This window comes from Oryctolagus cuniculus, chromosome 1 (genome assembly GCF_964237555.1).
Source record: "Oryctolagus cuniculus chromosome 1, mOryCun1.1, whole genome shotgun sequence".
Lineage (NCBI taxonomy): Eukaryota > Metazoa > Chordata > Mammalia > Lagomorpha > Leporidae > Oryctolagus > Oryctolagus cuniculus.
Genome location: NC_091432.1, coordinates 66,441,581 through 66,457,604, shown reverse-complemented (window position 1 = coordinate 66,457,604; position 16,024 = coordinate 66,441,581). Strand labels below are relative to the sequence as shown.

The 16,024-nt window shown below is 58.3% G+C and overlaps 1 protein-coding gene and 1 long non-coding RNA gene across 5 annotated transcripts in view; one reads left to right on the top strand and one right to left on the bottom strand.

Moving 5' to 3' along the window:
- Positions 1 to 16,024, top strand: part of ARRB1 (arrestin beta 1) — a 72,916-nt gene that overhangs the window by 19,928 nt on the left and 36,964 nt on the right. The window contains exon 1 of one of the 4 annotated variants that reach the window (XM_070075439.1): positions 14,394 to 14,557. The exons of 2 other annotated variants lie outside the window; for them this stretch is intronic. In XM_070075439.1, the coding sequence (XP_069931540.1) occupies positions 14,553 to 14,557 (5 nt within the window). In that variant the 5' untranslated portion in view covers positions 14,394 to 14,552. Of the gene's footprint in view, positions 1 to 14,393; positions 14,558 to 16,024 lie in introns of those variants that run through there. One more of the 4 variants, XM_051850993.2, reaches the window with a different exon arrangement.
- Positions 381 to 8,770, bottom strand: LOC138849972 (uncharacterized). The gene is made up of 3 exons (XR_011389311.1): positions 8,546 to 8,770; positions 7,651 to 7,845; positions 381 to 617 (listed from the first exon to the last, which is right to left on the bottom strand). It is a non-coding gene; the product is annotated as an uncharacterized lncRNA (long non-coding RNA).

The following is a 16,024-nucleotide window of genomic DNA, read 5'->3' as shown; positions in this document are numbered from 1 at the left end:
GCCCCGCACCCACCTCACCACGGCTTCGGGCTGCATGGCCCCTCCTCAGGACCTGCACCCCACGCCCTCCAGCCCTCCCCCCTCCAGCCACAGGCCCTCCATCCCCACCGCTGACTCTCCTGTCGCAGAGGCACCTCTGGGGCACAGGGGCTCAGAAGCTGTCCTGGGGGTCTTGCTCTCTCCCATCTTTGAGAAGCAGCTGCACGGAGTGTGGAGACCTGGCAGTGCCGTGCTCTCTGCAGGGCTCCCAGGAAGGGGCCCAAGGGGGCAGCTGCAGTCAGAGTGAGGCCGGACAGGCTCCTTGTGGTCTCGGCAGCTGGGATGCGTGCCTGCGACCCCCGCTTCAACCTCACAGACACCAGAAGCCATCCATGGCTGGCTTTTTTTTTTTTTTTTTAAGATTTATTTATTTATTTGAAAGTCAGAGTTACACAGAGAGAGGAGAGAGAGAGAGAGAGGTCTTCCTTCTGCTGGTTCACTCCCCAGTTGGCTGCAACAGCCGGAGCTGCGTAGATTCGAAGCCAGGAGCCAGGAGCTTCTTCTGGGTCTCCCACTTGGGTGCAGGGGCCCAAGTACTTGGGCCATCTTCTACTGCTTTCCCAGGCCATAGCAGAGAGCTGGATGGGAAGTGGAGCAGCCAGGTCTCAAACCAGTGCCCATGTGGGATGCTGGCTCTTCAGGCCAGGGCATTAACCCGCTGCGCCACAATGCCAGCCGGCTTTTTGTTCTTAAACTCTTATTTATTCTCATTTTGTTTGAAATGACGGCACAGAGACAGAAAGAAAAATCTTCCATCTATCTGCCGGTTCACTCCCACAACAGCTGAGGCTGGACCAGGCCAAAGCCAGGAGCTTTGAATTCAAGCCACATGTGAGTGGCGAGGACCCAAGACTTGCACCGACCATCACATGCTGCTGCCCAAGGTGCGCGGTAGCAAGAAGCTGGAATCCAGATGGAGCAGTAGGGACTTGGACCAGGCACTCCGACATGAGGGGCAGGCATCCCGAGGGGAGACTTAACCCTCCACGCCACAGGGCAGCACCCCAGCCCTTCTTCCCTGCAGTCATTACCTTCCTTCAGTCCCACACCAGAGGGCACTCCCTCGGGAAGCCCTCCCTGACTCCTTAGGCCGGTGGTTCCTCCTGGTCTCTTCTGTTTGCTGGCCATGTCCTTTGCTGTCCACTCTGGAATCCATGCCGTGGTGTCCTTGGTGTGGAGCCGTACGAGGCCCTGCTGTCTTCCTTGGGCTGTCGGGACCCATGGCACGCTTCTGCCCTCCCCACCGTATGCCTGGGGCTGGTAGTGCCTGCCACGCAGTGGGCGTCCAGATTGCTGACGATGGACTTGTATTGTGTCGCCAGGTGCACAGATGGGGACACAGGGGAGTGTGGGGACTGGCGCCCTCTAGTGAGTGGAGGTTTCAGCTGCAGGGGATGGAGCCCAGCAGGAGAGTGAGCCTAGGGTTGTCCCACATCAGAGTCCCCGCTCTAGCTACAACCTGACTGCAGCTTTCTGCTAGTGCTCGCCCTGGGAGGCAGCAGCGATGGCCCGAGTGATTGGGTTCCTGCCGCCCACCCAGGTGGGAGACCCAGGTTGAAATCCAGGCTCCTGGCTTCTGCCTGGCCCAGGAATGGGAGATGTCTCGTTCTCTGTCCGTCCATCTGTCTTTCTCTCTGTCACTCTGCTTCTCAGTAGGAAAAAAAGGCAGTGAATGAAACAAGGACCCCTCAGTTCCTGCAGTTCTGGCAACTTGGATGAGGATTGTGGGGACAAAGCTGCTCTTGGGACAGGAGAGGAGCGTGGTGCCCCCTAGAAGGGGGAGAAGAGGAGAGAAAAGGCCTGCTGGATGGGAAGTGGGCTTGACTTGGGGGGCACTGTCCCCCTTGAGTGGCCATAGCTTCTGTGCCCCAGGCACGCTCTCTCACAGTGGAGACCATGGAAAGGGTGCCCGCGAGGGTGGGAGTCTCGTCCACGTGCTGAAGTTACAGCAGAGGCCTCGGCTCCTTACCTGAATGCCTGTGCTTCACTCTGTGACTCCCCTGGAAGCCAGGCACACAGCAGAGAACCTCCAGGGGAGGGCTGGGCCCAAGTCCCAGAGCCAGGCCCAGAAGTAGGGTCCTGGAAGGCCCTCAGCACTGAGTGTAGATGTGTGTGCACGTGTGTGTGTGTGTGTGTGCACGGTGTGGGTGTGGTTGAGGGCAGCGCTCCAGTCTCATCCTGATACCTTCCTGCTTATTAATATTTTTTCAATATTAATAAACCTTGTGGGCTCTTGCTGTGTATTCAGAGAATTCTGAATCCTGGCTCAAATAGACCAGGCAACATGTAAGTTTTAAGGATTTACTCAGTGAGAGAAATGCACAGGAGAGTGAGGGCTTTATTTAGGGGAGAAAGAGAAGTCTCGAAGCTAAGTTGGGTCCACACCAAGCAGAGAGCAGGCCAGGAGCCAGTCACGTGCAGCAAGCATGCAGGCAGGAAAGCAGGGAGCGCATGGCCCTAATGCAGGCAGCAAGGGCCTTTTATCTACTTCCAAAGGGGCGTGGTTATGTAGTCTGATTGGCAGGTGGGCATACAGGTGGGATCAGGTAGGTAGATCACACAGGGAGGTGGTGAAGGCGTGATCTTCCAGCTCACAAATCAAATTGAATTTATCCTATCTGCCTGCTTACATCAATCCCAGCCGCCGTCTCCACGCAGGATGGATCTGGGGGGCCTACCAGGCCCTGTTATCTGGGGTCCAGGGTCACCCCTGTCCAGCTGCAGGCCCCCTGGGTTTTTGCATTTCCCAGCAGACTCTGGCTCCCCAGAGGCTGGCCTTGACCCCCTCTCCACGTAGATCAGGTTTGCCCAGCCTGGGGGTGGGAACGTGGGGGCCTTGGGAAGACTTGGGCACCTGAGTGAGGCCTGGAAGGAGGTTCAGGCGGCGTCACCAGGTGGAGCCCTTCTCCTTCCTCCCGGAGCTTTCGGCTGCTGGGGGTGGCACTGGGCGGGCTCCGATGACTGCTGGGCCTCCCCTCCATCCCAGCCCCCGGGGCCGCCCAGAGGCTCCTACCCCAGGGCTGCCATCCGGCCCCTGCCCGGGGCCAGCCCTGTCCTTCCCAGCAGGTCTGCTGGGGATTCTGTTTGGGTTGGAAGGAGGCGGCGGCGGAGTTTGCGTGTCTGGCTCTTTCCTGCCGGCTCTCTCCTCCTCCCTTCCTCCATCTGCTGGCCGCACTCCAGCCCCTCCCACCGCCTCCGCCTGGGGCTTCCGTGGGCGGTGGCTTTTCCACGCCTCCCTCCTGCTGCAGGCCCCCCCCCCCCCCCCGCAGGGCAGCAGCTCCTTTGGGGTGGGGGCGCCTTGCCACCTCCCTCCCTCCATTGTTTAAGACCCCAGTCTCTAGCTCAGGAGGCTGCAGGCCCTCTCCGGGGCTGCTCTGGGTGGAACTTGGGCTCATCCCTTTTCCCCTTGGGGCCTCCACTTCCTGGCACAGTTTGCCTTGTATTCATTGGCTAGTACTTTCCTGCTGCTGTCTAGCGTCTTTGCTCCGGCCTTGGTTCCCCAACCGTGGAAAGTAGGATTTGAGTACAGGCACCCAGCTGAGGCCCTGTCAGCCCTTGGGGACCTTCGCGGTCCCCCTCTGTCTGAAGTTCCCAGGATGAAGCAGGCCCACACCCTGGCTGCCGGAGTGCAGTCTTGGCCTTGTGTCCCCAGCACCTCGCGCTCTGGGGCAGGGCACAGGCGTCCTCTGGTTTTCTGGGAGAGGTGGCTCCAGAAGCAGCCAGGGAAGCAGAGGGTGACATGAGGGACTGTGGAGGACTGAGGAGGGGGCCAGGCAGCACGTGCTGGAAGAGGTGGAGTTGAGCTGGGTTTTGCAGGGTGAATGAGAGTGGAGCCCCTAGGCAGGGTGGGAGGGGCACTCTATGCAGAAGGATCAGGCTGTGCAAAGTCTGCAGCAGCAGAACAGGATCCAGACTGAGGGGCTGTTGGGGGAGGCCGGCCGGACGGAGCGGGAGGTCGGACAGAGGGGCCTGGAGGTGAGCGGAAGCTGCAGTCTGGGGGAGGCACCCTGGCCTGCTGGTTTGATGCCTGCAGTTGGCCCCCTCAGCCAAGGCCAGGTCTTTGTGCTGCACGTGTGGGCTGGGAGGGCAGGCAGGCAGTGGACTGGAGGATCTTGGGCTGGCCATTGCTTGCCACAGCTTGGGCTCTTTTCCCAGGTTTTGAGTCTGCTCCCCCGGGCCAGCAGGCTGTGGGATTAGAAGCTGTCAGGACCAGCTGAGGTTGAAGCAGAATTGTGACAGTACAAAGGAGAGAGCCAGGTTCCATTCTGGTCACCACAATTTTCTGGCTGTGACCCTGGGCAAATCATTGACTTCTGGGTGCCACGGTAGCGTCTACAGTATGGATTCTGGGAGCTGCCTGGCATGGTTGCTAGGACTCAGCAAGGGGCCTTGGGTAGAGCTTCCTGCTTCCTCTCCTACGCTCTCTGCCTTCTTTGCAGAGCTGGCCCTCTGGGTTGAGGTCCCAGCACACCCTGGAGGACGCTGGGCATGCACACCCCCGATAGCCCAGGTCTCAGGTCGCTGGGACACGATGTCCCCAGCCCCTTTAGAAATGCAGGTTTCCAGGCCCACTGCACACCCGCCGACTTGGTGCTGTGGGGGAAGGCTCCACCAGCTTGTTTTTTTTTTTTTTTTTTTTTTTTTTAATTAATTTATTTGAAAGGCAGAGTTGGCTGGTGCCGCAGCTCAATAGGCTAATCCTCCGCCTTACGGCGCTGGCACACCGGGTTCTAGTCCCAGTCGGGGTGCCGGATTCTGTCCTAGTTGCCCCTCTTCCAGGCTGTGGCCCGGGAGTGCAGTGGAGGATGGCCCAAGTGCTTGGGCCCTGCACCCCATGGGAGACCAGGAGAAGTACCTGGCTCCTGCCATTGGATCAGCGTGGTGCGCTGGCCGCGGTGGCCATTGGAGGGTGAACCAACGGCAAAAGGAAGACCTTTTTCTCTGTCTCTCTCTCTCACTATCCACTCTGCCTGTCAAAAAAAAAAAAAAAAAAAAAAAAAAGAAAGAAAAGAAACACAGAGAGGGAGACACACACACACACACACACACAATCTCATCTGCTGGGTCACTCCCCAGATGGCTGCAACAGTCAGGGCTGGTTCAGGCTCCAGGAACAGGAGCCAGGAACAACTTCTGTGTCTTCCATGTGGGTGGCAGAGGCCCAAGGACTTGGGCCATCCTCTGCTGCCTTTGCAGGCACATTAGCAGGGAGCTGGATTAGAAGTAGAGCAGCCAGGACATGAACTGTCCACGCACATGGGATTCCAGTGTTGCAGGCCCTGGCTTATCCTGCTACGCCACAGTGCCGGCCGGCTCTGCCAGCTTGGTTTTAACAAGCCTCCCAGGTGATTCTGACTTTTCCTCAGGTGAAACCCACTGCCCTTGAACAAACCAGTGGGAGGAGCCTGGCTTTGACCCCAGCGTCAGGATGCACAGGTGCCGAGAGTTTCGCGGCAAGGAGGCAGGTGCAGTGGTGAGGGGCTCATGCTCAGAAAGACCTGGCCAGTGCTCTTCTGTCTCTGTCATGTTTTAAAAGTATATTAACTTATTTGAAAGGCAGAGAGAAAGAGAGAGAGAGGAAGATCTTCTATCCTCTGGCTCATTCCCCCAGTGGCGGGGCCGGGCCAGTGTGAAGCCAGGGGCCTGGAACTCCATCTGGTCTCACATGCGTGACAGGGACTCAGTCCTTGAGCCTTCACTGCTGTCTGCTGGGTGCATTAGCCAGAAGCTGGACCGGGGCAGAGAGGGGACTTGATCCCAGCACTCCTGTATGGGATGTGAGCGCTCCAAACAGTGGCTTAACCTGCTGCGCTACAGTGCCTGCCCCTCAGGCTCCAAGTTGACACGTGAACAAAGGACCTTGTGTTTTCATTTTGCGTGGGGCCCACAGATTACACAGCCAGTCATGGCTGCTGGTCCCAGCCATGTTCCCAGCTAACGGGATAACTTCAAGGAAGTCACTGTTCCTCCCAGAGACTTCCTGTCCTCGTCTGAGTGTCAGTGAGGGTGACACATGATGCCCGGGGCAGCTCTCAGCACTGGCTCTGGCACAGGCAGGTGTGCGGTGGCTGTCTGAGGCCTGGGGCCAGCAGCTCTGGGGCTTATGGTTGGGAGCAGGGAGCCAGAGGCTCCGGGCAGGCCCAGCAGGGGGTCTGACTGGGGGTGGGGGTGGGGTGGGGTGGATCCGACCTGGTTGGGGGTCAGCAAAGGCTGGATGAGCTGGACTGAGAGAGGAAGTCCCTGTGGAGGCAGGACACACATTGTTTCACAGATGTCAGCGTTACTGATAGCAGACGGCTGGGGGAGGCTGAGCTGGGTGGGGGTAGGGAAGCAGAAAGCAAGGAAGCCTTTGCCGCTGGAGGTCAAGGGTGTTACCCAGGCAGGTTCCCCAGGGGAGTTCCAGGGGCCACACTGTGCTGAGATGAGGGATCAGTGGGGGAGAGTCCAGTAGGAGGTGGGCCCCAGGGGGTGGTGGCATAGGGCAGACACCTGGGTGGAGCACCCCAGGAGCTGGGAGAGGCAGAGACCTGGAGGCTGTGTCAGAGAGGGGAAAGTGACTTGACCACAGTGGGTGAGTGCCCTAGCCAGCAGTGTGGGGCAGGGTATGGCGTGAGCTGGGCCTTTGGCAGAACTCGTGGTAGGAGCAGCTTTCGTTTGCCTGTGGCTTCCCTGCGTGTCTGGCGCTGCTCTGCCTGCCTCGTGGTTTTCCTACGTTAGAGCTGCATGTCAGAGATTCAGTCCCTGCCCAGGTCACCCAGCTCCTGAGTGGCAGACCCCAGAGCCTTAATGGCTACCCCACACTGACTCCTGCAGTGATGCGCTGTGGGCTGGGTGCAGGTCGACCCCGTGTTCTACAAGGTCCCCTCAGCTACCGTGTCCTGGGGTCTGCATTCCAGGAGGGTCTGTCCCCCGGGAGTTGTGCCTGATGTGCTGCCCCAGCCAGTCTGCTGTTGTCTTTCCTATGCAAGAGAGGACCAGCTCTCCCGGGGTCTCAGCCATAGCTTCCCCAGCTTCCTGTGTCTACGGCTGAGCCCTGGCCCCAGGTCCATCTCCCTTCCGCCCCAAGGGGAGTGGCAGGGGCAGAATCTGTGCTTTCTCCATCCGCTGTGTGGTGTGCATGTGAGCTGGGCCGGAGCCCTGTGGGAGAGCCCAGGGTGGGGAAGGAGCTGCCCACGTCAGGGTGGGGGCAGGGGAGGCTAGAGAGGTGTGCAGGAGCGGAACTGGGAAGGGCTTGTGGGGAGAGGTTAGGAGTTCTTAGGAGAGGAAGATGCACCAGGTTTGCTTCTGGAGAGACTGAGAAAATGCTGCATTGGCCATCGGTGCCCAGCCCCATGGCCTGCTAGCCAGGAGGACTTGGGCCAGTCACGAACTCCCAGGGACTCACTTTCCTCCCCAGTAAGGCAGCAGGGTCAGGGGCTTTCCTCCTAGGGATTGTCCCAGGATCAGGGTCAGATAATGGGGGATTCCACCTAATTACAGTTAGTCCTGGGGACACGCAGCCGACACATGCCCAGGGCCCTTCCTCTTCCCCTGGCTGGGACCTGGCAGGGCCAGTCACAGGCTCGAGAAGGGCCCAGCCAGATAAGCACCCCTGCAGGTGCAAAGCCTTACCTTCTTGAGGCGCCCTGCCTCCTGCTGGCTGAGGATGCTCCCAGCCTGCAGAGCCCGTAGAGCTCCCCAGGAAGCCAGCGTGGTGTGCAGGGGGCTGTGGAGCACCGGAGGAAGTCATGTGTCTGCTCTGAGCCTCAGTCTCCTCATCCGTGAAATGGGAATGAGCATCCCCATCATGGTTGTCTCCTGTGGATCCTGTGACAAAACACCACATGCCTAGCGCCTTCGAACAGCATGGTTCCAGAGCCCCAGGGGACCTGCTTTTCTGGGCTTCTGGCCCCATTCTCTGTCTTCAAAACTAGCAGGTGCACATCTTCCAGTCTCTCTCTCTCTCTGACCCTCCTTCCAAGGGCTCTTGTGTTTATATTGGGCCCATCCAGATTGTCAAGGGTAATCTCCCATCTCAGGATTCTCTATTTCGTTAATGATTCAGTTTTTATTTATTTGAAAGGCAGAGTTACTGAGAAAAAGGGAGAGATAGAGAGCAAGAACCTCCACGGATTCACAGAACTGTCTGCTGGTTCACTCCCCAAATGGCCACAATGGCTGGGGCTGGGCCCAGGAGACTGGAACTCCATCCAGACCTCGCAAGTGGGTGCAGGGGCCCAAGCACTTGGGCCATCTTCTGCTGCCTTCCTAAATGCATTAGCAGGGAGCTGGATTAGAAGTGGAGCAGCCAGGACTCAACTAGTGTTTGTATGGGATGCTGGTGTTTGTATGGTAGCTGCTTTACCTGCTGTGCCAAAGCCCAGCCCCATGGATTTTCAGCTACAGTGCATCTGCAGAGTCCCTTATACCGCGTGAGGTAACGTAGTCACAGCCCCAGCGTTAGGGTATGGGGATTTTGCCTTGCAGGGTAGCAGTGAGGGTTCCGTGAAACATGGGAAAGGCTCACCCGGGGCCTGGGAGGTGGCAGCCAGTCTCCTCCGGGGCCTCTGTCTCCCCATCTGTAAAATGGGGCACCTGCCAGCTCCAGCAATCTGAGCCTGCTTTGTGCAGAGCCTGCAGCACAGCCTGGCAGACTGTCTACCCTGGGCTCCAGACGAGGCTGCAGAACTGCGCCCTGCCGCCAGCACGCGCCCCCTCTCCTCCTCCCTCCCCGGGGCAGGCTTCCACTCAGTTCCTGGCCCAGTGGGTGGTTCCCAGCATTCCAGTGCTGGCTGATGGGAAAGACTGAGCTCACTACTCCCAGGGGAGGGCCGGGGGGAGGAGGAGACGGGAGAGGCTGGCGGCTGTGAGAAAGGGAAGAAGAGAGGCCCGGGAACCTGGAGGTTATCAGCGCGCAGAGGAGTGGAAGAGGGTGTGGCAGGACCTCTGTTCCTCTGCTGGCTGCCTCTGCCCGCTGGCCACTGGGATGGGCTCCGGGGTCAGGAGTGTGCACGTACATGGGGGGTGATGGCGTCACGGACCTGTAGGAAGCGGGGTGCTGCCACTGGACGGGAGACGGGAATCCCTTGGTTTCCATGAGAAGAGGATTCAGCCCCAGCACCCTCCTTTCAGGCATTAGTCACCTCTTGCCTGTAGACCCAGCTGTCCTCACTGGACCGTGTGTGTGTGTGTGTGTGTAGGGTGTTGGGGCAGCTAACGCCACCATGATGGGATTTGAGAGCATCAAATGAGGGTGATTTTGAGCTGGTTTTGAAAAGTGCACTTGTGGGGAGCAACCCGGACTAGACTGAGTTACTGGAATTAAGACTTATTCTATGCATCTGCTCTCCCACAATATGGCGCTGGGAGAGGAGAAAACAGCTTCTACGCAGCTGCCTCCAGTTCAACCAATAAACTGTAGGACCTGCTCCTGATTGGAGAGCAGCGTACTCGGCGTGTGGGCAGCCGAGTTAGGATTGGCGGAGGAGGACTATAAAGGAGGAGAGAGACGGCATGCACCAGGAACATCTAAGGGGAACATCTGAAGGAACACCTGTGCAGCCCCCCAGAGAGCCGGCCGGCGGTGTGCCGCTCCCCTGCGGAAGTGGGGAATGTGGCCAGGGGGAACTGCCCTTCCACGGAGGTGGAAGGGATAGTAGCCAACCCGGGAAGAACCAGCAGCAAACCCGGGGAGGGCCGAGCAGACGAAAGAACAGCACAGGGTCCTGTGTCGTTCCTCCACGAAGAGGGGGAGCGACATAATGGTGCCGTGACTCGGATATGAAGCCTAGGCAGGGTTCAGTGTCGCTCCTCCACGAAGACGGGGAGCGACAGCACTCTGCCATGTTGGGATGTGTCGTTCCATGTGCCTGCACACCTTGATGGTCTGGTCAACCCTTTTCCACCCTGGGGACCCAGCTCTCACGTCACCTGCTCTCTGCAGGCGCCTGGAATTACAGACCCCCTTCCACTCCCCTCTCAGGAGCCTCTGGCTGGCTGGTCACTGGTTTACAGTCCCTTCTCCCTCCCAGTGTGGGCAGCGTGTCCGTGGGCACTGTCCTTGAGGCGGTGGGGGAGGGCAGGATGGCAGAGGTGTTGAGAAGCGGCCACTTGGGGGCTGCATGTGGTCCGGTCCTTGGAATTGAGCACGCCCCCATGGCTGACTCAGGATCACAGGAGAACGAGCTAACAGCAGGGGCCCGGTCCTTCACCTCCCTGTGCCAGGGTCCCTGGGGCCGAGTGCTTTGCTGAGGAGGGTGAGGTCTGAGTCGAGGGAGGGAGGGGAAGGGAAGGGTGCTAAAGGAGAGGCCGCTGGGCAGTGGGGATGCGGGTCCCGGGGGCTCTGCCGCCTGTTCGATGTAGAGAGTGCCAGATATCTGGGGAGACAGGGCGGCGTGGTGGGCAGAGGTTCCCGGCCCTGTCGTCAACACGCTTTGTCCCCCTAGACGTTAGCCTCCGCCTCCCCCTTAAAGGCAGCTGTGTTCATCTCCATGGTTCTTGTGTTCATCTCCATGGTTCTTGGACCTCTTGGTGCCAGTCGTGCTGTTGACTGGACTTGGGTTTTGTGCCAGCCATATTTTGACATCAGCTCCTTCATTGCCCTCAACTCCTGGTGGGCGGTGCCATCCCGGGATCCAGGTGAGGATGGGTGAGGCGCTGCGTGCAGGCAGGGCCATTAACTGCCAGCGTGGAGATCTTGAGCCTGTTCCCAGCTGTTCTTCCCCACATCCGTCCCCCCGGGCACGGCTCTCCCCAGGGTTGGGAGCAGATGGCCTGAGGTCTGGGTTGGGGCAGTGGAGCTGGTTCTGTGCTTGTCACTCCAGGTGGGCTGGTGGTTGAGGAGGAGCCGGCCCTGTTCCCCTAGCGGGCTTCTCACGGGCTGACCTGGGACAGTACAAGGGAGCCAGTTTGAGGGGCAGGTGGAAGGTCTGGGGTGGCTCTGGGGTGTTTATCAGCAGGTCCAGCTTGTGGTTCAGGGCAAAGCTTCTCCCCTGCCGCTCTTGACTGGTTCCGCTGTCCCCATCTCCTCTGTGAGCCTGTGTGTTCTTGGAAGGAATGGAAATGCACTTCTTAAAAGCTCTCGCTAATTCAGCTCTCCTAATATCAGACCTCGTCTCTGCCCAGCACTCTGCGTTCCCTGAGCTCTTCCTCCCATTAGCTTGTCTCGGCCGCCCAGAGAGCCAGCCGAAGCCAGGGTGCACAGGCACCTGCCCAGGGCCATCTGATGTGTCTGTTTGTGGTAGTGGTGTTGGTGTCATCTCCACTTCCCAGCCGTGACCCTGCCAGGCCTCATTTAACAGCGTCCCAGCTGAGGGACCGGGTGGAGGTACTGCAGGACTGCCTCGCCCCAGCTCGTGCCTGGCCTGGCTGCCAGGCCACATCTGGGCAGCAAACACCCTACTGGATCATGCCCACCAAGGAGGATGAGGGAGAGAGCGAGCCCTCAGCCTGGAGGCAGGGCCTGAGCCCCGCCCTACAGAGGCTTCTGCATTGGGGTTGGATCCATTAGGCAGAGCTGTCTGAGCACTTTGGTGCTGGCCACTCCCTGTGGGTGGGTGAGTGCATGGGGCTGGCCACCTGCTGAAAGCACAGGACAGTGTGAGCAGGAAGGAGCAGGGTGTTTGTGGCCCACAGGCTGGGTGACTGTGGGTGTGGCTCTCTCCCTCTCTGGGCTCCAGTTTCTTGTGTAAAATGAGAACCCTGCCTTTTCCCTCTTGAGTGGTCCTGAAATCAAATGCAAAGTACCTATCACATGACTAATAAATGGCGAGTCTTAAAATAATTGTCATTGTGGGGTTTTTGTTTTCTGAAATCAAACATAGAAGGGCAGCTGTGATGCTGAGACGCCTGGTAATGTGTGGCTGTGGTCTTGGGGAGCCTCCCGCTGTACGGCCCGTGTCCAGGAGGGAATGTGTTCGGAACATACCTAGGGTGAACTGTGTCTCTCAGAAGTGTCTAATTTGAAACATCAGAAGCAGCATCACTATGTTTTTACTTCTTGGTTTCTCAAGCAGATGGTTTGAGCGGCTTCTGATTATTTCCTGTTCTGTGACTGGGTTCCAGTGGGGACGCTAAGTACTTACTTTATAGGGTTCGTGTTTGTGTTAACTTAGTTTACAGTGTTTAGTAGAATACTTCCTGGCTTGTATCCAACACTTACACATCAGTTTTACTAATAATAATTTCTTAAGAAGAAAATATACTCTGTTGGGTGGGCATGGGGGTGTTTGGCACAGTGAATCAGTCCCAGTCCTCCACTTGCAATCCAGCTTCTTGCTAATGTGTCCCCAGGGAGGCCACCGGTGAGGGCTCCAGTGCTTGGGTGCCTGCCACGCACGTGGGAGACCCAGATTGAATTTCTGGCTCCTGGCTTGAGCCTGGCCCAGGCCTGGTTGTTGGGGGCATTTGGGGAATGAACCAGTGATGGAAGAGCTGTTTCAAACAAAATGAAAGTAAGTAGGTTAACAAGTAAAGTCAGACGGCATCATTAGCAGTCTAGATTCTATGTGCAAGGGGTTGCTGACATTGACCTCTGGCCGGCAGTGGGCTTGCTTGGATGCTGGACATGGGCCCAATTTCAGCGCTGGCTCAGAGGCTGCCTGGCTGTATCCTGTCGCCAGGCTCGTGGCCCTCGGTTTCCGCCTTGTGTCCCCAGCCCCGTCCGACACAGCACCCTGTGGATGCATGCTAACCAAGAGCAGCTCCCTGGAGCTGGTGCGTGGAGGGAGGACAGCTGTGGGGGCTGCCTGGCCAGGCTCAGGGGCAGGCACCCAGGGAGGCCAGTGTTGTCCCTAAAGCAGGACCTCGGAACGGCCCTAAATCCCATCTCCCTCGCATGCCGTGCTGCTGTGGTTTGGAGGTGGCCACAGCGGGGAGGTTTGTCCACTGAGTGGCAGAGACCCCATCCAGGCCCCAGTATGGCACCAGCGCTGGGGTACATGGCGTTCCCTGGGCATCCTCTAAGAGAGGTGCCCTGATTGCCCCATTACTGTCTCCCCAGAACTCAGTGCCTGGCTGGGAGAGATGGCTGCTGGCCCCTGCCCAGAGACGGTCTTCAGTACACAGGGCAGCTTCAGTGTAGGGGAGGCTGTGGAGGAGAGGTTGGCGTGGGAGCTGGGCAAGGGAGGATGTAGGCTGGACTCCTCTCCAGACTGTCCCAGCAGGAAGGAGGGTCTTCTCTTGGTCTTTGGCTGAGCTGAACTCTGTTCTGGAAACTGTATGGGGTCAGCAGATGGGGACTGTGCTAGTCCAACGGAGGAGGCATGGCCCTGTCCTCCAAGGAGAGACTCCTGTCTGATGGCAGGAGGTGGCTCCTATTCCCTGGAACGCCCTATATAACAAAGGGGACCTAGACCCCTGTCCTTTGGCGACTCCTTTTCTGAAGAGGGAGGCATGACCTTTATCCTGCAGGAGCCTCCAATCTGATGGAGGAGTCATGGCCACTTCCCTCAGAGAAATCTCTATTTAATAGAAGTGAACTTGGCTGGCGCCACGGCTCACTAGGCTAATCCTCCGCCTGCAGCGCCAGCACCCCGGGGTTCTAGTCCCGGTTGGGGTGCTGGATTCTGTCCCAGTTGCTTCTCTTCCCAGCTCTCTGCTGTGGCCCGGGAAGACAGTGGAGGATGGCCCAAGTGCTTGGGCCCTGCACCCCATGGGAGACCAGGAGAAAGCGCCTGGCTCCTGGCTTCGGATTGTGAAGTGCGCCGGCCGTAGCGGCCATTTAGGGGGTGAACCAACAGAAAGACCTTTCTCTCTGTCTCTTTCTCTCTCACTGTCTAACTCTGCCTGTCAAAAAAAAAAAAAAAAAAAAAAAAAAGAAGAAGAAGAAGAAGAGACCTGGCCTCTCTGCTTGGGAAGGACCCCTGTTGCTGAGGGAGGCTCATTTTGTCCTGTCACTGAAGAAGCCCTGTTTGACGTCCCCTGCCTGACTCATGGGCAGCCTAGAAGCCACAGAGCAAGTTGGGCAGGATTATGGAGGGGGCTGCTATAGGGAGGCTGGGAGGGGAAATAGGAGAGTGTAGTGGGGCCCCTGGAGCAGGCGAGGGTGCCATGGAAGGCTTCCTGGTGGAGGTGCTTGGTGTTTCCAGTGCACTCTGAAGGCAGGAAGTGCCTGGTTATGATGAGAACCCCACCACCACCTTAGCTCTGGGTGGAGGCTCCCCCAGGCTGGGAAGGGTCATTCAGTGGAGTGCAGGCCAGGCCAGACTGCAGGGGTGGAAAGGGGTGCAGGGGACCATCCTTGTTGAGACCATCCCCACCTGGCTGCCTGTGCACAGGCTGAGTGCTGCCAGCCCAGAGACACCCGCCCCAGAGCAGAGCGGAACAGGGAGGAAACAGGACGCCCATCAGGCACGCCTTTTCCTTTTCTTTGTAACTAACCCCTCGTCCCTGGGCTGCGGGCTTGCCCTGGCCGCTGCTGCCGGCAGCCCCCAGTTCCAGTCTCTGCGGCTGCCCTCCACCCACAGCCCCTGCCCCTGCCGCTGCTCCTGGCCTGGCCCGTCACATCGCTGAGGCTCAGGGCTCTCCTCTGCGAAATGGGGTAAGGCTTCCTGGCTGCCTCCCCAGGGAGCTGGGTTTTTCTCTCCTTGGGGCCTTGCACCCTTTAGTCCCCTATCCCTGAGCTGTACAGAGTGGTTCCTGCGTGCTGGGCAGGGATGGGAGCAGCATTGGGAGGAAGTCGGTTAGGGACTGTGTGCTGTCCCAGGGCTGGTGGGCGTGGGCAGAGAGGGTCTGACTGCAGGTGGGGGCGTGGCAGTGATCAAGTGGGTGGAGTCATCCCCGGAGCTGCTTGTCCTGGGCTCTGGGAAGGGCGGAGGCCCAGGGATGGGAACTGCTTAGCCAGGGCCCCCAGTGGGGCTGACAGGGGTCAGTGATTTGGTGCTCCTTGGGGGGGTGCCTTAGCAGGATCTGGGGGTACAGGGAAGGGCGGAGGCCAGCGGGTGAGGAGGCACTGAAGCCTGAGGTCATTGGGATTCTCAGGGCAGCCAGGGCAGTGCAGGTGTGTGCACACAGGGTGTGGAATATGTGTGTGTGGGGGGGTGTGATGAGTGTAGTGTCGGCGAGGAGATGCTATGTCTGTAGGTGTGTAGTGTGCATGTGTGCCTGTGTGCACACGTGTGTAGAGCTTGTGCACGTGCCCACTGGCTGATCTTTGTTGCACACTGCACACACACAGTAGGCTAGTGCTGACCTGTCTCCCTGGGCTGCCACACTGGGGAAGGCTTGTGAATTTGCCTGCTGTGCTCAGGGTTACCCCCAGTGGTGCTCTGGTGACATCTGGCCCTCTAGGGAAAAGGCAGGGAGAGCGGTGTGCGGCCTCCGCCGAGTTCTGCGGTGTCAGTTCTGCACCGTGGATCTCCCAAGGCTGCGGTGATGTCACTGGGCATGGAGTCACACTGAAGACACATCACACAGCATTCCCCAGTCTGCGGTGGAGACATTCTAAAGGGCATGATAATGGAGACATTTAGTAAAATAACGAGTAAGTGGTACACTTTAAGTATGTATTCCCTTTGTGTTTTGTTTGAATTTTTTGTTGATTTGTACTTATCTTAAGGGCAGGATGACAGAGAGACAGAAACAGAAACAGGCAGAGAGATCTTCCATCCACCGGTTCACTCCCCAAGTGCCCACAATAGCTAAGTCCAGGCCAGGCTGAAGCCAGGAGCCAAGAACTCCATCCATCTCCCATGTGGGTGACAGGGACCTGTTTGCACCATCACCTCCTGCTGCCTCCAGGGCTCACGTTAGCAGGAAACTGGATCAGAAGCGAAGAGGCCAGGATGTGAACCCAGGCACTCTGCTGTAGGATGCAGGTGTCAGGGACGGCTTAATCGCTGCACCACAATGCCAGATGTTTTGAATGTAACTTATTGAATTGTCAGTTTATACTGGGATTTCCTGATACCGGCATCAGCACTTGGGCTTACAGCCTCTTTGCGGGAGGTGGGGGACTGACCTGTGCATGTGGCCTCTGGCCACAAGGAGGCTTAAAAAGGTCATGGAA